The sequence below is a fragment of the Mobula hypostoma genome, chromosome 4 (genome assembly GCF_963921235.1).
Source record: "Mobula hypostoma chromosome 4, sMobHyp1.1, whole genome shotgun sequence".
NCBI lineage: Eukaryota > Metazoa > Chordata > Chondrichthyes > Myliobatiformes > Myliobatidae > Mobula > Mobula hypostoma.
In genome coordinates, this window is record NC_086100.1 from 195,590,407 (window position 1) to 195,613,020 (window position 22,614).

Consider the following 22,614-nt stretch of genomic DNA (forward strand, 5'->3'; position numbering starts at 1 on the left):
ACTGTGAGGGCCATGGCAAAACCTTCAGCTTGTGCCTCTTGAGGTAGACCATTGTGGATTTTGAGGTGTGTTTAGGTTCATTATCCTGTTGTAGAAGCCATCCTCTTTTCATCTTCGGCTTTTTTACAGACGGTGTGATGTTTGCTTCCAGAATTTGCTGGTATTTAATTGAATTCATTCTTCCCTCTACCAGTAAATATTCCCTGTGCCACTGGCTGCAACACAAGCCCAAAGCATGATCGATCCACCCCCGTGCTTAACAGTTGGAGAGGGGTTCTTTTCATGAAATTCTGCACCTTTTTTTCTCCAAACATACCTTTGCTCACTGCGGCCAAAAAGTTCTATTTTAACTTCAGTCCATAGGACTTGTTTCCAAAATGCATCAGGTTTGTTTAAATGTTCCTTTGAACCTTTTGAATTGAACTGTTACCGTGCTGTATCTCCAGATTGAAAGTAAAGTACAAAATAAAGAATTCACTTGGAGTGTAGAGCAGTGGAGGCTGAGGAGACTTTTATAAAATTGTGCAAGGCCAGTATCCTTTTTGCTCTGGGGTTGAAATACCTAGTATTAGAGGGCATCAATTTAAGGAGAGGGAGGAAAATACTAAGGAGATATGTGAGGCAAATTATTTTTTTCACAGAGTGGCAGGTGCCTGAAATTTACTGCTTGGGGTGGTGGAGGGGGAGTGTTTAAGAAAATCTTAGGTATGTAGATGTACATGGATATGTAGAGAAGGGAGGGGTATGGTGAACATGTGAGATTGGATTAATTGAAGTAAATTTCAAAATTCAAAGTAAATTTATTTTCAATGTACATACCTGTATATATCACCATATGCAACCCTGAGATTCATTTTCTTGTGGGCATACTCAGTAAATCTGAGAACCATAATAGAATCAAATAAAGACTGCACTCAACAAGGCAGACCAACAACCAATGTGCAAAAGACAACCAACTGTGCAAATCAGAAGAGGAAACAAAGCAATAAGTATTGAGAGCATGAGATGAAGAGTCCTTGAAAGTGAGTTTATAGGTTGTGGGAACATTTTAGTGATGGGGCAAGTGAAGTTGAATGAAGTTATCCCCATTTGCTCAAGAGCCTGATGGTTGAGGGGTAATAACTGTTCTTGAACCTTTGGAAATTAGGAGTCTTGATTTAATTAGATTAGATTCAACTTTATTGTCATTGTGCTGAGTACAGATACAAAGCTAATGAAATGCAGTTAACATCTAACCAGAAATGCAAAGAATAGTGTTATTTACAAAATAACTGCAAGTAAAAACTAAGTGCTACAGCACACAAATATATGAGACAGTACAATATGGGTGCAAAACTGCTTAGTGCTGTGATGTGAGGTTCAGTAGGGTTACAGCCTCAGGGAAGAAGCTCTTCCTGTGCCTGCTGGTGCGGGAGCGGAGGCTCCTGTAGCGCCTACTGGATGGGAGGAGAGTAAAAAGTCCATGGTTAGGGTGAGATGCATCCCTGATAATGCTTTTCACCCTGCCCAGGCAGCGTTTATGGTAGATGTTCTCAATGGTGGGCAATTGGGTGCCGATAATTCGCTGGGCAGTTTTCACCACACGCTGGAGTGCTTTGCGGTCCGATACAGGACAATTGCCGTACCACACTGAGATGCAGTTGGTGAGTATGCTCTCAATGGTACAGCGGTAAAAGTCCGTCTGTATCCTGGGACAGAGGTGAGTTTTCTTGAATCTCCGCAGGAAATAAAGGTGCTGTTGCGCCTTATGACCAGGATGGAGGAGTTCAGGGACCAGGTGAGATCCTCGGAAATGTGGACACCAAGGAATTTGAAGCTTGATACATACTCCACTACAGCTCTGTTGATGTAGATGGGGATGTGAGTGTGGCTCCTATCATGCCTGAAGTCCACAATGATCTCCTTGGTCTTCTAGGTGTTAAGGGCCAGGTTGTTGTCGGCACACCACGTGGCCAGGTGCTGGACCTCGTCCCTGTAGGCCGTCTCGTCATCCCCTCTGATCAGGCCAACCACCGTGGTGTCGTCTGCGAACTTGATTATGGAGTTAGAACCATGTACAGCTTTGAGGCATGCCGGTGTTCAGGGTGAGAGTGGAGGAGGAGAGGTTGTCTAACTTAACTGATTGGGGTCTGTTAGTCAGAAAGTCCAAGGTCCAGTTGCAGAGGGATGAGCTGATACCAAGCTGGCGAAGTTTGGCGATCAGCTTGGAGAGGATCATGGTATTGAATGCTTAACTATTTAATTAGTTAGGTACAACATCTTGAGCTGAAGGACATTCCCTGTGCTCTACTGTTCTGTGCTCTGTGTTCTGACTCTGGGTTAACACCAAAGTTTCATGGTGCCTACAGGAATCAGAATCAGAATCAGAATCAGGTTTATTATCACCGGCATGTGTCATGAAATTTGTTAACTTTGAAACCAGTAATCCTCCCCGACGCTGAGGTCAGTTTGTCTTTCAACGGTGGAAAAATAAGCAAGCTACTTTCCTACGAGCCCCAAATCTTGTTTTCTGTATCTCAGCAGAATTGATAAGCTTGTAAGCATAGAACATAGAACATTATAGCACAGTATAAGTCATGATGTTATGCTGCTCCCACACAGCCCTCCATTTTTCTTTTATCAATATGCTTATCCAAGAGTGTGTTAAATATCCCTAATTATCTGCCTCTACCACCACCCTGGCTGAATGTTCCACACACCCACCACTCTTTGTGTTTAAAAACTAACCCCCTCCCCCCCCCATACTTACATATCCGTATACCCATGACTGTGTCACCACTCACAGCGCCAATCTGCTAATTGAATTTGCTGACAACACTACACTGACTGGCCTAATCTCAAATAATAACGAGGCAGCCTACAGAGAAGAAGTTACCGCCCTGACACTGTGGTGTCAAGAAAACGACAATCCCTCAACGTCGCAAAAACGAAGGAGCTGGTTGTGGATTACAGGAGGAATGGAGACAGGCTAACCCCTATTGACATCAATGGATCTGAGGTTGAGAGGGTGAACAGCTTTAAGTTTCTTGGCATAAACATCACCGAAGATCACATGTGGTCTGTGCATACCGGCTATGTGGTGAAAAAGGCACAAGAGCTCTTCCTTCGACTTAGACGGTTGAAGAAGTTTGGTGTGGGCCCCCAAATCCTATGAACTTTCTATAGGGGCATGATTGAGAGCATCCTGACTGGCTGCATCACTGCCTGGTATGGAAACTGTACTTCCCTCAATCGCAGGACCCTACAGAGAGTGCTGCGGACAGCCCAGCGCATCTGTAGATGTGAACTTCCCACTGTTCAGGGCATTCAAGTAAATCTCTGGAATTTGCTGCCATGAGCTGCTGTGGAGGCCAAGTCATTGGGTGTATTTATGGCAGAGATAGATAGGATCTTGATTAGCCAGGGCATCAAAGGGTATGGGGCGAAGGCAGGGGAGTGGGGACGACTGGAGAATTGGATTAGCCCATGATTGAATGGCGGAGCAGACTCGATGGGCCAAATGGCCTATTTCTGCTCCTATATCTTATGGTATTTACAAAGACAGGTGTGTAAAAAAGGCCAGAGGGTCGTTGGAGACCCAAGTCACCCCAACCACAAACTGTTCCAGCTGCTACCATCTGGGAAAGGGTACTGCAGCATAAAAACCAGGGCCAACAGGCTCCAGGACAGCTTCTTCCACCAGGCCATCAGACTGCTTGACTCATGCTGACACAGCTGTTTTTCTCTGTTATATTGACTGTCCTGTTATACATGCTATTTATTATAAATTATCATAAGTTGCACATTACATATTTAGATGGAGACTTAATGTAAAGATTTTTACTCCTCATGTATATGAAGGATGTAAGTAATAAAGTCAATTCAGTTCTTCTTTTACCTGCTGTAAACCGATCTCCAAGCATTTATCCTTATTTGCTTCTATAAGTGCAGTGGAACATGATGGCACACATCGAGGAGAGGTGGTGGATGGGCCAAGAGCCAACTGCATTCCTCTAATGATTAAATAACAGCACTTGCCAGACAGCAGAGCTGTACGCTTGTGTTTCTGTGGTGCAATTTCAATAGCACCCTTGCAAGTCTTGACAGATAATTGAGCCTTCCTTTGCCAAAGCCTTATTACTGCTCCTCTCAGAGCTAATATTTGTTTTGTGTTGTTTGTACAATGCATACAAAAGGCTCAACCCCTCCTCTTGAATCCTGCAATTGTCACTGTACTTGTCAAGACCATTCGCCCTTTATACCTCTAGGGGTGTAAAGAATGAATCTTGGGGTTCCTGACATGGGGTCCATGGACCCCTTGCTTAATGGTATTGGTCTGTGGCATAGAAAAGATTGGCATCCCTGGAGTTGGTCCTATTTTATGGCTCCCCATCTCTAGAAGAAATGGATTTTATTTTTGCTTGGTGCACAAAGTTTTAATGGAAGTATTTTGGTAGGATTGGGGTGTGTTGGTAAGTGTTTGTTGCCTAAAGGCCAATTTATACTTCTGCATCAGATCTATGCTGTAGGTACGGCGAAGCTGCGTACCCCAACGCCTTAGCCTGACGCGCACCTCCCCAAAAATGTAACTACGTGTCGCGGCGACGCAGACCGCAACAACTGTGATTGGTCTCCTCCGGTTGCTTCTTCTCGTCAAATCATCAAATCTACCTGCCGACATCCGAAAATATTTGAAATGCAATTCCTCGTCCATGTCTCTCAGTGGCCGGACGAGCACAGAAAATTCACCCTCCTTCTGCCTCAATCCGTTCAGTGGTCAAACACACCATCTCCTTCGACGTCTTCTCTCTTTCCTGTGTTGCAGTAATTTCAATGAAAGTAATTCTTGTTCAGCATTTATTAGCTCCAACTCCAAGATGATATGCAAACAACAGGAATTCTGCAGATGCTGGAAATTCAAGCAACACACATCAAAGTTGCTGGTGAACGCAGCAGGCCAGGCAGCATCTCTAGGAAGAGGTACAGTCGACGTTTCAGGCCGAGTCCCTTCGTCAGGACTAACTGAAGGAAGAGTTAGTAAGAGATTTGAAAGTGGGGCGGGGGGAGATCCAAAATGATAGGAGAAGACAGGAGGGGGAAGGATGGAGCCAAGAGCTGGACAGGTGATTGGCAAAGGGGATACGAGAGGATCATGGGACAGGAGGCCCAGGGAGAAAGACAAAGGGGGGAACCCAGAGGATGGGCAAGGGGGATAGTCAGAGGGACAGAGGGAGAAAAAGGAGAGAGAGAGAAAGAATGTGTGTATATAAATAAATAACGGATGGGGTACGAGGGGGAGGTGGGGCATTAGCGGAAGTTAGAGAAGTCAATGTTCATGCCATCAGGTTGGAGGCTACCCAGACGGAATATAAGGTGTTGTTCCTCCAACCTGAGTGTGGCTTCATCTTTACAGTAGAGGAGGCCGTGAATAGACATGTCAGAATGGGAATGGGATGTGGAATTAAAATGTGTGGCCACTGGAAGATCCTGCTTTCTCTGGCGGACAGAGCGTAGATGTCCAGCAAAGCGGTCTCCCAGTCTACGCCGGGTCTCGCCAGTATATAGAAGGCCACATCGGAAGCACCGGATGCAGTACATCACCCCAGCCGACTCACAGGTGAAGTGTCGCCTCACCTGGAAGGACTGTCTGGAGCCCTGAATGGTGGTAAGGGAGGAAGTGTAAGGGCATGTGTAGCATTTGTTCCGCTTACAAGGATAAGTGCCAGGAGGGAGATCAGTGGGGAGGGATGGGGGGGACGAATGGACAAGGGAGTCGCAAAGGGAGTGATCCCTGCGGAAAGCAGAGGGGGGGAGGGAGGGAAAGATGTGCTTAGTGGTGGGATCCTTTTGGAGGTGGCAGAAGTTACGGAGAATAATATGTTGGACCTGGAGGCTGGTGGGGTGGTAGGTGAGGACCAGGGGAACTCTATTTCTAGTGGGGTGGCGAGACCCGACGCGGACTGAGAGACCGCTTCGCTGAACACCTACGCTCTGTCCGCCAGAGAAAGCAGGATCTCCCAGTGGCCACACATTTTAATTCCACATCCCATTCCCATTCTGACATGTCTATCCACGGCCTCCTCTACTGTAAAGATGAAGCCACACGCAGGTTGGAGGAACAACACCTTATATTCCGTATGGGTAGCCTCCAACCTGATGGCATGAACATCGACTTCTCTAACTTCCGCTAATGCCCCATTTCCCCCTCGTACCCCATCCGTTATTTATTTTTATACACACATTCTTTCTCTCACTCTCCTTTTTCTCCCTCTGTCCCTCTGACTATACCCCTTGCCCATCCTCTGGGCTTTCCCTCCCCCCTTGTCTTTCTCCCTGGACCTCCTGTCCCATGATCCTCTCAAATCCCTTTTGCCAATCAGCTGTCCAGCTCTTGGCTCCATCCCCCCCCCTCCTGTCTTCTCCTATCATTTTGGATCTCCCCCTCCCCCTCCCACTTTCAAATCTCTTACTAACTTTTCCTTCAGTTAGTCCTGACGAAGGGTCTCGACCTGAAACGTCGACTGTACCTCTTCCTAGAGATGCTGCCTGGCCTGCTGCGTTCACCAGCAACTTTGATGTGTGTTGCTCCAACATGATACGCTCAGTTTCAGTCGCCATTGTTTGAGTACACAAAGAAACTCAACGCAGTGACATAGAAACCCCACCGCCAACTAGTGTCTTGGCGGTGAATTGCAGAGCGATGCAGACACACCAACGCACAAGTATAAATGCTCACAGCAGCGTAGGCTACAGTGTAGAGCCTACGCAGAAGTATAAATCAGCCTTTAAGGTGCTGTATTGAAATTGGGGTACAGATTATTTTGTTTATTTAGAGATACAGCACAGAACTGGCTCTTCTGGCCCAATGTGTCTTGCTGCCTAGCAGCCCATCAGTATCATCCTAGCTTAATCGCAGGACAATTTAAAATGACCAATTCACTTACTAACTGGTGCGTCTTTCAACTGTGAGAGGAAACCCCTGCAGTTACGAGAAGGACGTACAAACTCCTTGTGGAAATTGCCGGAATGGAACCTGGTTTGCTGGTGCTGTGAAGCATTATGCTACCATGCTACCCTTTCATCTAAATGAGCAGATGATGGAATATGTGGTATATATTTAGAATAAGGCCATTCGGTCTATTGGTAGCCATGGTAGAAAAATGTAAATGGCAGAACTCCTGACAACTGAGTTCAAAGTTCAAAATAAATTTATTACCTTGTACTACCTTGAGGTTCATTTTCTTGCAGACATTTATAGGGGAAAGAAGACATACAGTATAATTTTATGAAAAACTATATGTAATAGACAAAGATTTACAAACACCAGTGTGAAAAAGACAAACTGTGCTATTGAAAATAATAATCAGGACATGAGTTATAAAGAGTCCTTGAAAGTGAGTCTTCAGGCTGTGGAATCAGGTAGAGGTGAGTGAAGTTATCCACGCTGGTTCAGGAGCCTGATGGTTGGAGTGTGATATCTGTTCCCGAATCTGGTGGTGTGGGACACAAGTTGTATCTCCTGCTTGATGGTAGTAGCGGGAAGAGGGCATGGCCTGGATGGTGGTGGTGTTTGATAATGGATGCTTGGTCTCTTTAGAGGATATTTAAGAGTTAGAGTTACACACAGTACTATATTGTGTAAGGACAGCAAGTTTTCTTCTTTGGAGGTCATTATTATTTAATAGCAAAGACAAATTGGCTCTGTTTCAGTCTTATAGTTGGGGAATGTGGGCAGTGTTCCCTGTTGAACGTAATACAGACTAATTGAACAGAAGATTTAAATGACCATTAGAAACCTTGTAGTTTCTTTGGAATAGCCAAGTGCCAAATGTTATGATGATGTAGATGATGTAGACAATGAAGACTAAAGTCCTAATAAGTATTTATTTTAAGACCATAAGACATAGGAGCAGAAGTAGGCCATTCAGCCCATCGAGTCTGCTCCGCCATTCAGTCATGGGCTGATCCAATTCTTCTCGTCATCCTCACTCCCCTGCTTTCTCCCCATACCCTTTGATGCCCTGGCTAATCAAGAACCTATCTATCTCCACCTTACATGCACCCAATGACTTGGCCTCCACAGTCGCTCATGGCAACAAATTCCAGATTTACCACCCTCTGACTAAATTAATATCTCCGTATCTCTGTTCTAAATGGACGTCCTTCAATCCTGAACTTGTGCCCTCTTGTCCTAGACTTCCCTACCATGGGAAATAACTTTGCCATATCTAATCTGTTCAGACCTTTTAACATTCAGAATGTTTCTATGTGATGCCTCCTCATTCTCCTGAACTCCAGGGAATACAACCCAAGAGCTGCCAGACGTTCCTCATACGGTAACCCTTTCATTCCTGGAATCATTCTCATGAATCTTCTCTGAACCTTCTCCAGTGTCAGTATGTCCTTTCTAAAATAAGGAGCCCAAAACTGCACACAATATTCCAAGTGTATTCTCACGAGTGCCTTATAGAGCCTCAACATCACGTCCCTTTTCTTATATTCTATACCTCTAGAAATGAATGCCAACATTGCGTTCGCCTTCTTCACCACTGACTTACCCTGGGGGTTAACCTTTAGGATATCCTGCACAAGGACTCCCAAGTCCCTTTGCGCCTGTGCGTTTGAATTGTCTCCCCATCTAAATAATAGTCTGTCTGTTTATTTCTTCCATCCAAGTGCATGACCATACATTTTCCAACATTGTATTTCATTTGCCACTTCTTTGCCCATTCCCCTGAACCATCTAAGTCTCTCTGCAGGCTGTTTCCACAACAATTTTGATTTAGTCCTTATGATATGTAAATGATTTGATCCTTTTGACAGAAAGTTCCTGGAACGTTGTTTACTTGCTCAGCATCCTGAGTGGTTGCATCACAGTTTGCTGTGGAAACACCAACACTGGGGAACAGAAAATCTACAAAAAATAGTGGATATGACCCAGTCCATCATGGGTAAAGTTCCTCCCCACCATTGAGTATACTTTATACTTTATACTTCTACATGGAGTGCTGTTGCAAGAAAGCAGCGTCCATCATCAGAAACCCCATCATCCAGGCCATGTTCTCTTCATGCTCCTGCCATTGGGCAGGAGGTACAAGAGCCTCAGGTCCCACATCACCAGGTTTCGGAAACAGTTATTTCTTCTCAACCATCAGGCTTCTAAACCAGCATAGATAGCTTCACTCACCTCAACACTAAACTGACTGCACAACCTATGGGCTTATTTTCGAGGTCTACAACTCATGTTCTCAGTATTATTTGTTTACTTTTTTATTATCTGCATGACTTGTCTTCTTTTGCACATTGGATGTTTGTCAGAAGTTGTTTATGTACTGTATAGTTTTTCAAAAGTTCTGTTGTATTTCTTTCCTGTAAATGCCTGAAATGAAATGAATCTGAAGGTAGTATGTAGTGACATGTACATATTTTGATAATAAATTTACATTGACTTTGACTTCTTCATAGTGAATCAAGACCAGAGTGTAAATTGACTGTTAAATCAGGAAGGTCCTTATCTCCATGGATGTTTCTTTGGTTGTTCTCCAACTTCACAGATCTCTAGTTCAGCTATATGAACACTTGATATAACCCTGCACAACACACACAAAAGGCTGGAGAAACTTAGCTTCTGTGGCGTCAATGATCCCTCATGAAGTGTCTCAGCTCAAAATGTTGACTGTTCATTTTCCTCCATACATGCTGCCTGACTTGCTGAGTTCTTCCAGCATATGTTGGCTGGTCAAGATTTTGAATAACCTTTTGATCCACCTCCATCTCAGTGCTGTCATTGAGCACTACAGCACTGAAACAGACCCGTTGACCTATCTAGTTCTGTTACTGCCAGACTCCCATGTGGGACTTCGTCAAAGCCTTTCTAATGTCTCTCTCTCTCGTCACCAACATTTCTCTCAAGCTGAGCCGCATTTGACTTCACCAAATGAGCATTTAATTTTATTGTCTTCATCATGAAATTAGGTGTGTTTACTACAGGGGGGATCTTGATCAGTTATGGAAGTGGGCTAAGAAATGGCAAATGGATTTCACTATAGATAAGTGTGACGTGATGCAGTTTGAAAAGTCAAACCTGCATAGGACTTGTGCAATGGATGGTAGAGCACAGGGAGTGTATTGGAACAGAGGGGTCTAGGAATATGAATCCATAGTTTGTTGAAGGTAGACAAGATGGTGGAAAAAGTTCTTTAGCATGCTGGCCCTTCTCAATCAGGGTATTGAGTGCAGAACTTGGGACTGTTGGTAAGGCTGCACTTGGAGTTTTGTTTGCCCTATTTTAGAAATTGTACTTACATTGGAAAGAGTTCAGAGAAGATTTAAAAGGGATGTTGCTAGGACTAGAAGACTTAAGCTATAGGGAGAGGTTGGCCAGGCAAGGTCTTAATTCTTTGGAACATAGGAGAATGAAGAGCATCCTTGAATTCTGAGAGGCATAGATAAGGAGGATGGTAACAGTCTTTTCCTCGGGTTAACATGACTAGGTGATATGAATACTGATTCTGGGATATATTGATTCCTGTAGGTTTGGCAGTTTAGCCAGTATGGATGCATCTACCCTTCTCTACTGAGAGTAACACACACAACGTACTGGAGGAATTCAGCAGATCTGTGGAAATGAATAAACAGTTGATGTTTTGAACTGCGACCCATTGATACCACCTGACCTGCTGAATTCTTCCAGTATTTTGTGCACGTTGCTTGGGATTTCCACCATCTTCAGAATCGCTTGTGTTTATATTTTCTCTACCCATGTATGTTCATTAAAATTCAACCTTTGTTGTCTTTTCTTGTATATCAATCTCATTTTACTGTTGATTTGTTTGGTATTATACTCCTACAAAACTGTTTTAAATTGCTTTCTTATGTTAGAGCAGGCATTTCCAACCTTGGTCCACAGACGCCTTGCTTAATGGCATTGGTCCATGACATAAAATGGTTGGGATGTGTTAGAGGCTCAATGTAATTGCTTTAACAATTTTTTGAGGATGAGAGATTTATAAGAGTGAACCTGAAGTCTTCCTAACCCTTGTCTTCGGTCTTGTTAACTAGCCGTGTTGGCTCATTTTAGGCATTCTTTTTCCTCTCAGAAAAGTACTAATTTGACAGCCAAGAGTTACTGCATCTGTCTTCCAGTTAGATTTTCACGATAGGATGATGCTGTTAATCAGCAGTTTGTAAGCTGTTTATATGTAACCCAAGGCTTGTAAGCACTACTGAGAGTTAACTCTGTGAAATTATTGATGCAGTTCAAAGTAAGCCTGCACCATATATGGTAATTTAGTGGTTAGCATAACGTTCTACAGTACCAGTGACCTGAGTTCAAATCTGCTCCTGTCTGTAAGGAGTTCGTATGTTCTCTCTGTGACCATGTAGGTTTCCTCCAGGTGCTCTGATTTCCTCCCACAGTCCAAAGATATACCAGTTAGGTTAATTGGTCATTGTAACTTGTCCCGTGGTGAGGCTAGGTTTAAATTGGGGGGTTGCTGGGTGCTGTGGCTCAAAGTTGTCAGAAGGGTTTACTCTGCACTGCATCTCGATAATAGACAGATAAATAAATGCTACCCCAAGGTTCATTTTCCAGCAGGCATTCACAGTGGAACAAAGAAGTACAATAGAATCAATGAGAAATACACACAATGATAGACAAACACCAAGGTGCAAAAAAAGACAAACTGTGAAACTACAATATAAAATAAATAATACTGAGGACATGAGTTGTAGACCCCTTGAAAGTGAGTCCACAAACCTTGGAATCAGTTCAGAGTTGAGCTGAGTGAAGCTACCCGCTCTGGTTTAGAAGCCCGATGGATGACTGTCCCTGAATCTGGTGGTGCGGGAGTCGAGGCTTCTGTACCTCCTACCTGATGGCAGCAGCGAGAAGAGAGCACGGCCTGGATGGTGTGGGTCCTTGATGATGGATGCTGCTTTCTTGTGGCGGCAGTGCCCCTTGTAAATGTGCTCCGTGGCGGGGAGGGCTTTTCCTGTGATGCACTGGGCTGTATCCACTTTTTGTAGGCTTTTCTGTTCAAGGGGATTGGTGTATATACATCAGATTATGATCAGGATACTCTCCACTGTGCATCTATAGATGTTTGTCAAACTTTTAGATGACATGCTGAATCTGCATAGACTTCTAGGAAAGTAGAATTGCTGCTGTGCCTTCTATGTAGTGCATGATGCAGCTCTGCTAGAGTTAGTAACTGATTATCCAGTGTTATTTTTTTCCCTAAGAGATACAGTACAGTAATGGGTCCTTCTGACCCAATGAGCCCGCACCACCCAGTTACAGCCATGTGACCTGTAGGTCTTTAGAATGTGAGAGGAAATAGATAGATAGATATACTTTATTAATCCCGAGGGAGATTGGGTTTCGTTACAGCTGCACCAACCAAGAATAGAGCGTAAATATAGCAATACAAAAACCACAAACAATCAAACAACAAAATGCAAACTATGCCAGATGGAAAATAAGTCCAGGACCAGTCTATCAGCTCAGGGTGTCTGACCCTCCACAGGAGGAGCTGCACAGTTCAATGGCCACAGGCAGGAACAACCTCCCGTGCCGCCCAGTGTTGTATCTCGGTGGAATATGGCCGAAGTCCAACAGTAAAAAGTTCAATATCCGGTCTACAAATACGTTCCATGGTCATAATATGACCTGGATTGCACCATCTGTTGTTAACCAGAACAGTAAGCACCCAACTCCTTTACGCTTACCGCTCTCAGTGCACTTCCGGTCAGCTGGAATGGTCTGGAGCCCCTGGAAGAACCCCACGCAATCATGGGGAGAACACACAAACTCTTTACAGACAGCGGCAGGAATTGAAAGTGGGTCACAGGCACTTTAAAGCATTACACTAGCTACGACACTATAGAGTGACATTAAGCTTGTGTTGCATTGCTTTGTACTATTTTCCATGGAGTTTGATAGTTAAGTGACTGAGTCCTATAAGAATGGCAGTAGGTGGGGATGGTACAAACTTGACCTGCTGCATGTACCCTTTTGACAGTCTCATTTCAAAATCACAATCAGAATCAGGTTTGATAACACCAGAATATATCCTGAAGTTTGTTCTTTTGCAGCAGCAGGTCATTGCAATATATAGTAATAAAATCTATAAATTAAAATAAATATATATATAAAAAATAAATAAGTAATGCTAAAAAAAGGGAAAAATTACAGTGGAAGTGTTCATGGGTTCATTGCCCATTCAGAAATCTGTTGGTAGAGGGGAAGGAGCTGTTCCTGAAATTGTGTGTGTTTGTTTGTTTGTTTGTTTGTTTGTTTGTTTTCAGGCTCCTGTACCACCTCGTTAATGGTAGCAATGAAAAGAGAGCATGTCCTGGGTGATGGGGGTCCTTAATGATGGATGCTGTATTTTTGAGGCATTGACTTTTGAAGATGTCCTGGAATATGATGGAGCGGACTAAGTTTACAACTTTTTGCTGCTTATTTTGATCCTGTGCAGTGTCCCCCCTCCCCGAACCAGATGATGATAAAACCATAGAACATTACAGCACAGAAACAGGCCTTTTGGACCTTCTCGGCTGTGCCGAACCATTTTTCTGCCTAGTCCCACTGACCTGCACACAGACCATATCCCTCCATACACCTCTCATCCATGTACCTGTCCAAGTTTTTCTTAAATGTTAAAAGTGAGCCCGCATTTACCACTTCATCTGGCAGCTCATTCCACACTCCCACCACTCTCTGTGTGAGGAAGCCCCCCCCCCATGTTCCCTTTAAACTTTTCCCCCTTCACCCTTAACCCATGTCCTCTGGTTTTTTTCTTCCCTAGCCTCAGTGAAAAAAGCCTGCTTGCATTCTCTCTATCTATACCCGTCATAATTTTATATACCTCTGTCAAATCTCCCCTTGTTCTTCTACGCTCCAGGGAATAAAGTCCTAACCTAGTCAACCTTTCTCTGTAACTCAGTTTCTCAAGTCCCGGCAACATCCTTGTAAACCTTGCAGCCAGTTAAATTGAGGATCTTATCAGTTGTATTTTATTTAGCCAACTCTGTTGTCACAATTTCTCCTGTGTTTAAAATTACACCAGCTTCCTTTTGTACAATGTTATAGCAATCGGGGGCAGATGTGAAAGTGCATGTACCTCTCACCCTAAATCTGTCTTCCTACCTCAAGATGGTGCTAAAATGACATTTCTAAAACACAAAGACCATGTTGTACAGCTCAAATTAGCCAAGAGTAAGACTCCAGAATGATGTGCTGCCTTCTGGAGCCAGAATCAAGGATGTCTCACGTCCGGTGCAGAACATTCTGCAGCAGGAAGGAGGGAGAACAACCAGAGGTTTTGTTACTTAATGGGCACTGACAACACAGAACGAAAGATGTGATCCTGCAGACTGGGATTTCGGAGTCAGGCAAAAGACAGAAAGGCAGGACTTGTTGGGTTGTAATGACAGAATGACTCCTTGTTCCATGTCAGAATTAGGTTTATTATCGTCGTCGTTAGGTCGCATCTAGAATTTCCAGTTGGCAGACAATTTCCCTCCACGCTGCTCTGACTTACTGGGAAAACATGTTCATGGCAGCTTACAGCAGTGGTTTGCCTTTGCCTTCTGCCAGATGAGTTTAAAGAGATCACCACCTCACTGATGTATTAAGTTGAAATTCAAATGTATTGTCATTCAACCATTCACACGTGTGAGCTCACCGAAACATTGTTCCTCTGGAGCCAAGATGCAGAACACGGACATATAGTCAGACACCACACATATTGGTACAATCCAGCATATCCGGTCACAAAATAATATAAGCACAAGCTCCTGAGTGGCATGGTGAGAAGATTATAAACACGAGAGATTCGGCAGATGCTGAAATCCAGAGTAACACGCACAGAATGCTGGAGTGCCGGCTGGAAATGTGAAATGTTTATTCCTTTTCATAGATGGACCTTCTGAGCTGCTCCAGTATTTTGTGTGTGTCGGCCTGAAGGTTGACAGGTTGACATAAAGTGCGAGGTGCATATTTTTGTAAGACAGTATAATGTTGCTGACACTATTGTAATAAACAAGCAGTTGTATAAATATGTGAAACAACAGCAATGAAAGGTACAACAGTGACCATTACAGGATGAGAGTGTGTCTCGGAGGGGGGAGGGGTGGTGATGGAGGTGGGGGTAGGTGGCAGGGCATTCAGACAAGGAGTACATGTGTGCTGGGTGGCAGCAGGGTGCTTGTCAGAGATTTATGAGGTGGATACTTGACACCTGATGTGTGGCAAGGTTAGAAAAGGCAGGAGCTTTATCCACAGAAAAAAGGAAGATTCGATTGATCCTTCAAGATGAGACGTTACAAGGAGTGCTGCCACAAGAAAGCATCATCCATTGTCAAGAACCTCCACCATCCAGGCCATGTTCTCTTCTCACTGCTACCATGGGAAGAAAGTACAGAAGCTTTAGGTCCCTCACCACCAGGTTCAGATACAGTTATTACCCTACAATCATCAGGCTCCTGAACCGGTGTAGACAACTTCACTCACCATAACTCTGATTCCACAACCTACAGACTCACTGTCAAGGACACTTTATAACTTGTCTTCTCGTATTCTTTTCATTACCTGATTTATCATCTTCTGCAGGTTGATTGCTTGTTTATGTACAGTTTTTTTGTAAATTCTTTTGTATATCTTTCTTGTAAATGCCTGCAAGAAAATTATTCTCATAGTAGTATATGGTACATACATGTACTCCGATAATAAATTTTTATTTTTGGATTTTGTACTTTAAATTAAATCCCAATTGTCATACTGTGCCTGTAGAAGATTCCATGGCATTATTTTGAAAAAGGGCAGTGAAGAACGCTGGCCAATCTTTACTCTTCAAACAGCATTTCCAGAAGGCGATGATGTGATTATTATTACCTGTGTTTATGGGAGCTTGTGTGCAAATTGACTACTGTTTCCTGCAATGTATTACAGGCTGTATTTGGCAGTTTAGTGACTAATGTTTATTGATTTATTAATATTATCATGTGGGGAGTCGAATTGCAGTGAAAAGCTTTAATGTGTACTTCATTGTGTAGGCAGAAGGGATTGGTGTAGTTGGCTATTTCATTACTAATTGAATTGGTTTGGCATAACATTGTGGGCTGTAGGGCCTGTTCATCTACTGCACTGTTCACTGTGTGCCATTGAGACAGATCATACCAAACATAACTACTTCGAGCTAGTAAAAAGAGTGCAGAATATAAAGTGCAGTGCAGGGAGACAAATAAAGTGCAAGGGCTGTGGTGAGGTAAATTGGGGCAGCATATAAAAGGTCCCCTCTGGAGTTTAATAACGGCAGGTTGTAGAAGCTAATCTTGAGCCTCATGGTATGTGCTTTCAAGTCTTTGCATCTTCTGCCTGACGGGAGATGGCAGAAGAGAGAATGTCTGGGGTGTGTGAGGAATATTTTGGGGCACTGTGAAAAGTGCAAAATTATGCTTGTCTTTCACATATAGAATTAAATTAATTAAACTATTAATTAGATGCCTAAGTAACCAAATCCCTTCTGTCTATACAATGCCCATATCACGTTCATGTGCCTAAGAGCCACTTAAAATGCCTCTAAAATATTTGCCTCCACTGCCACCTCTAGCAATTCCAGGCATCCATCAGTCTCTGTAAAAAAATTCCCCATCTTGTCTCCTTTGAACCTTCTCACCTCAAACGACTTTAGGCCTTATGACCCTAGAAAAAGTTACAGGCAGTGTTACTCTGTCTGTGCCTCTCATAATCTTTTCGTTTTAATTGAGAACCTGAGTGTTTTGAAACTTTTATCAATGCGGGGTATAAAATAGCAGAATAATTTTGCTGAGTCAGAATCAGGTTTATTATCACTGATGCACATTGTGAATATTGTTATTTTGCGACAGAAGTAAAGTGCAGAAATACATAAAAAAACGATAAGTTTCAATAAGAAATGTATTAATTAGATCAGCTGTGCAAAATAGTGGGGTAGTGTTCAATAGTTCAGAAACCTGATGGCAGAAGGGAAGAAAGCAATTCTGCTCTTATGATTTATAGTCTTCTATGCATCATCATTATGTGGCGTGTCGTATTACATGGGCAATCATGGTCTTTCAACAACCATGAATGTTTTTGTCAAATTTTGCTACAGGAGTGGTTTGCCATTGTCGTCTTCTGGCAGTGTCTTTAGAAGATGGGTGACCCCAGCCATTATCAATACTCTTTAGACATTGTCTATCTGGCGTCAGTGACCACTTAACCAGGACTTGTGATCTGCACCAGATGCTCATAAGACCATCCACCGCCTGCTCCTATGGCTTCATGTGGCCATGATTGTGGGCAAAGTAGTTGCTACACTTTACCCAAGGGTGACCTGCAGGCTAGCAGAAGGCAGGAGTGCTTTACACCTCATTATTGTCTTATGATGGTAGCAGTTTCAATTGTAACCTTAAAAGCCAATTGTATGTTGATGAAGGGAAAAGTAATTCATTTAAGAGGGTAGAAAATAGCTGGGCAACTCTTTCAAAGAGCCAGACCAAGTATACTCAACCAAATAACCTCCTGCACTGTATGATATAATCCAGTGAGTTTATCACTCTAACTCAAATTTACTGGGAGCATTGTAGATGAAGGGCCAGAAACATTGTTGAGGATCCCTACTATCCATCCCATAATCTCTTTGTCTGTCAAAGGAAGGAAGTACAGAAGCATTAGGACGAGGACTGCCGGACTGGGTAATGGTTACTTCCCTCAGGCTTTGAGATTAATGAATACTCTGCCACCACTGAGGTCTCGTCAGTGGGACAGCGAGCTGTTTACTGTTTACCTATGCTGCATGCTACATGCTTCAGGCAAAAGGGGCTTGTCAGCTGTGGTTGGCTGCTCATCTCGGAGAAGGAAAACTCTGCTGTCAAACTTCAGTTGCCTTGTGGCTTTACCCACTCACGGGGAAGGCTTCGGCAGAAAACCTCAAGGAATAAATCTGGAGCTGGAGACCTTAAGGCAGTGCTACGTTGAGTTCAATGCTGACTGGCAACTCCTGCGACGCTGCTGCTGAAAAACAGTATGGGTCTCTACCATTCCTTTGGGTTCATCAGATGCATGGAGAGGAGCAATTTGCTACATGGGCATCAGCTTGCACTCCATATTGTACCTACTTGGCTTGCATATCTAGACAGCTGGGATGCAACATCCATGGTTGACCCTGATCAATGGAGGCCTCAGATATAACATACACTTTGAATTATACGTTATGAACTTACTTTGTTTTACGTGCTGTGTGTGGTATATGTTTTGTGGGTGCGCCGTGGTCTGGAGGAATGTTGTTTCATTTGATTATACAGTCAGATGATAATAAATTTTGACTCGAACTTGATTGTTACTTTGTGATCTGGTTTGATTTTAATTTTCTCTCCGTGACCTGTCATCTTTTGTCAGTATGAATCAGTGAGGCTGATTCAATTTTCCCATGTGTATAAAGACATCAAACTGTAGTTTATTGTTATTAGTGCTGGCGCTCTGCAGTGTCTATTGTGTAACTGTTTGCAGCCCTCGATATCGATGACTTCCTCAGTGTGTTGCCAATTGAGGACACATTTGTGACGAGGGCAGTTTGCTTTTGCGTGGGAGCTGTGTTGAGTGAGTTCGGCCAAGATGCCTTTGTGACCTTCCCAGCTTTTGTTGATTAGCATATCTGAGAGAGCAGGATCGATTGTCTGGAGTGAGTGAGAGAGAGAGAGAGTGTGTTTGTGCGTGCAAGCAATTGAAAGAAAAGTACCATTTCTCCTTTGGAACAAGGCAGTGAACTTCTTGAGACCGTTAAAACAAGAGCGGGGAATTTACTGGCTAACTGCAAACACCAGAAGACTGAAGAAAACAAATCCATTGCTACTGTTCAACCTTGCAACAACGCATAGAGGCAGCAGATTGTTAACCCCTCCAGTGGTATAGATTATTGCCTGTGATATGGAGTACGATAGGATAGGATCGCCGGATATGCCTCGTTGGTGAGTTAAAGTATTCTGTCACATGAGAGGTATGTACACACATATCAGAGCATTGAGCCCTCGACTTCCACTCGGCCCATTAATCCTGTTATTAATTCGGCCACAGACGAGGTAAGGATGTTTATTGTGGAGACCATCAGCAGCAGTTTGAATGCAGTGTCACCTAGCACCAAGGCAACTATAAAATAAAAATTGATTATCACTAGCATTTTTTGGGAAATCTGTTGTTTTGTCACAGCGGTATGGTGCAAGACACAAAATGCTGGAGGATCTCATGAGTTCAGGCAGTATCTGTTGAGAGGAATAAACTGATGATGTTCTGTGCCGAGACCCTTCATCAGGGCGGTTAGTGATACTTTCACAGCTGGGGGCACTGGAGTTTGGTGTTCAATTCCAGTGCCACCTGTAAGGAGTTTGTGCCTTCTCCCTGTGACTGTGTGCATTTCCTCTGGGTGCTCCGGTTTCCTCTTGCAGTCAATGGATGTTGTTTACTTGGATCTTAAGAAGGTCTTTGAGAAGGTGCCTCATATGAGGCTGCTTAACAAGATAAGAGCCCATGGTATTACAGGATAGACACTCGCATGGACAGAAGAGGATACTTGCTGATTGGCAAGAGGGAAAATGCGGGAATAAAGGAGGCCTTTTCTCCTTTGTTCTGCACCCTTTTTTCTCCAAACATACCTTTGCTCATTGCAGGCAAAAAGTTCTCTTCAAAAGGTTCAAAGGAACATCTAAACAAGCCTGATGCATTTTGAAAACAAGTCCTGTGGACTGATGAAGTTAAAATAGAACTTTTTGCCTGAAATGAGCAAAGGTATGTTTGGAGAAAAAAGGGTGCAGAATTTCATGAAAAGAGCCCGTCTCCAACTGTTAAGCAGGGGGATGGTTCTATGCTTTGGGCTTGTGTTGCAGCCAGTGGCATGGGGAACATTTCACTGGTAGAGAGAAGAATGAATTCAATTAAATACCAGCAAATTCTGGAAGCAAACATCACACCGTCTGTAAAAAGCCAAAGATGAAAAGAGGATGGCTTCTACAACAGGATAATGAACCTAAACACACCTCAAAATCCACAATGGACTACCTCCAGAGGCGCAAGCTGAAGGTTTTGCCATGGCCCTCACAGTCCCTGACCTAAACATCATCGACAATCTGTGGATAGACCTCAAAGGAGCAGTGCATGCAAGACGGCCCAAGAATCTCACAGAACTAGAAGCCTTTTGCAAGGAAGAATGGGTGAAAATCCCCCAAACAAGAATTGAAAGACTCTTAGCTGGCTACAAAAAGCATTTACAAGCTGTGATACTTGCCAAAGGGGGTGTTACTAAGTACTGACCATGCAGGGTGTCCACACTTTTGCTTCGGGCCCTTTTCCTTTTTTGTTATTTTGAAACTGTAAAAGATGGAAATAAAGAAGTTTTCTTGCTTAAAATATTAAAGAAATGTGTCATCTTTAACTTTATGCCTTTTGGAAATCAGTTCATCTTTTACTCACTTAGCTATTCACAGTAACAGAAATTTTGAACAGGAGTGCCCAAACTTTTGCATGCCACTGTATACTGGGATTGGATAGAGTCCGGCGGGGGTTCACATGAATGATTATGGGAATGAAAGGTTAACGTATGAGAAGTGCTTGATATCTCTAGGCCTGTACTTGCTGAAGTGTATGAAAATGAGGGAATCTCACTGAAACCCATTGACTATTGGAAGGTCTAGATAGAGTGAATGTGGAGTGGATGTATCCTTATAATAAGTGAATCTAGTACCAGAGGGCACAGCCATTTATAACAGAGATGAGGAGGAATCTCTTTAGCCAGAGGGTAGAAAATTTGTGGAATTCATTGCCACGTTGGCTATGGAGGCCAAGTCATTGGGTATATTTAATGCGGAGGTTGATACGGTCTTTACAAGTCAGGACATCAAAGGTTATGAAGAGAAGGCACGCGATTGAGATAGAGACATATAATAAAGCAGCCATGATGGAATGGTGGAGCAGACTTGAATGACCTATTTCTGCCCCTGTGCCTTCTGAATTTCCTTCATTATAGTGTAAATACTGACCATAAAGTTCTATGGATTATGAAGGCTCCCCATAACTGCATGAAATGGAAATTTCTGCAACTACTTAGCAGGTGGGGAACATCTGTAGAGAGAGAGACAAGCAAGAAAGGATTTAAGGTTAATGTTATTAAGGCCAGATCTATTTGAAGTTCTGTGATGTTTTGCTCCTTTGTGTTATATAAGTGCATTTTCTTCTTTTGATGTTCCATTCTGATTCAAAGCCGGAAATTCTGAGCTCCTTTGTGGTTTCCTTCAGCTGTTATTTCCTGATTTGTCTTGTCTTTCCTTAAACACAGTTCAAGCTTGGTGTCACCCAGACTTGGAACTTCTTCCTCTCACCAGATCTCCTCCAAATTTATTGCAAGATACTATTTATAACCTGCATTTTGAAATAAAATTGAAACATCGTATTTACTGCAGAAATTAAATATGTTAAAACATTGAAGGTGCTCGTGTTTACATTATGAGGTGAATTTTGTGCCAGTTGACCCGAAGAGGGTTAAAACTAGACAAAGGGAAATGGATACACCAGAAAGACTGTGGATGCTGGAAATAAATATGTCAAAGTTGTTCTGGTCACAGTGTAAAGTTCTGTTTTCATGGTATAGACTTACATAAAGTATTTTGCAGCAGCTTAGTTGTATTGGTCCAAATTAAAATATCCGTACTGGAAATCTTCCAGCTTGTGCTCCTTCCCTTCTCTCCCCATCCCCCAGCCTTCTTATTCTGGCTTCTTCATCCTTCCTTTCCAGTCCTGATGAGGGGCCTTGGCCTGAAAAGTTGACCATTTATTCCCCTCCATAGATGCCGCCTAACCTGCTGAGTTCCTCCAGCATTTTGTGTGTATTACTGTGGCAATCTGGAGCAACACACAAAATGCTGGAGGAACTCTGTGGGTCCGACAGCATCAATGGAGGGGAATAAATGATCAATGTTTCAGGCTGAGGCCCTTCATCAGAATTGGAAAGAAAGAGGGGGAAGAGCCAGTATGAAAGGATAGGCGGGTTGGAGCAAATGCGGGCAGGTGTGAGGTAAATCCAGGTGAGTGGTGATAGGCAAGCAAGGTAGAGGTAGAGTGGCATTATATGAAAAGCAAGGAAGTGGAAGTGACTAAGGGCTGAAGAGCATCATTGACTGGAGTTTCTGCGAAAGCCGAGGGAAGTGCAAGACAGATATATTCCAAATAAGAATAAATTTTCAAAGGGAAGGACACTACTGTGGCTGACAAGTGCAGTCAGAGCCGAAGTAAAAGCAAACAAGAGGGCAAACAAGGAAGCCAAAGCTAGTGTGAAGATAGAGGATTGGGGAGCTTTTAAAAATTTGTAGAAGGAAACTAAGAAGGTTATTTGGATGGAAAAGATGAATTATGAGAGGAAGAAGGCGACTAATATCAAAGAAGATACTAAAAGCTTTTTTAAGTATATGAAGGATAAAAGAGAGTCGAGGGTAGATACAGGACCAATACTAAATGATGCTGGAGATACTGTAATGAGAGATGCAGAGATGGCAGAGGAACTGAATGTGTATTTTGCATCGGTCTTCACAGTGGAAGATGTCTGCAGTATACCGGACATTCAGGAG

The 22,614-nt window shown here is 43.2% G+C and overlaps 1 protein-coding gene across 2 annotated transcripts in view; it reads left to right on the plus strand.

Annotated features, from left to right (window-relative positions):
* exoc6b (exocyst complex component 6B) overlaps positions 1 to 22,614 on the plus strand; it is an 899,778-nt gene that overhangs the window by 11,831 nt on the left and 865,333 nt on the right. Inside the window, exon 1 of one of the 2 annotated variants that reach the window (XM_063047163.1) lies at positions 18,487 to 18,972. The exons of the other annotated variant lie outside the window; for it this stretch is intronic. Coding sequence (XP_062903233.1) covers positions 18,932 to 18,972 — 41 coding nt within the window. The 5' untranslated portion in view covers positions 18,487 to 18,931. Of the gene's footprint in view, positions 1 to 18,486; positions 18,973 to 22,614 lie in introns of those variants that run through there. 2 annotated transcript variants of the gene reach the window in all.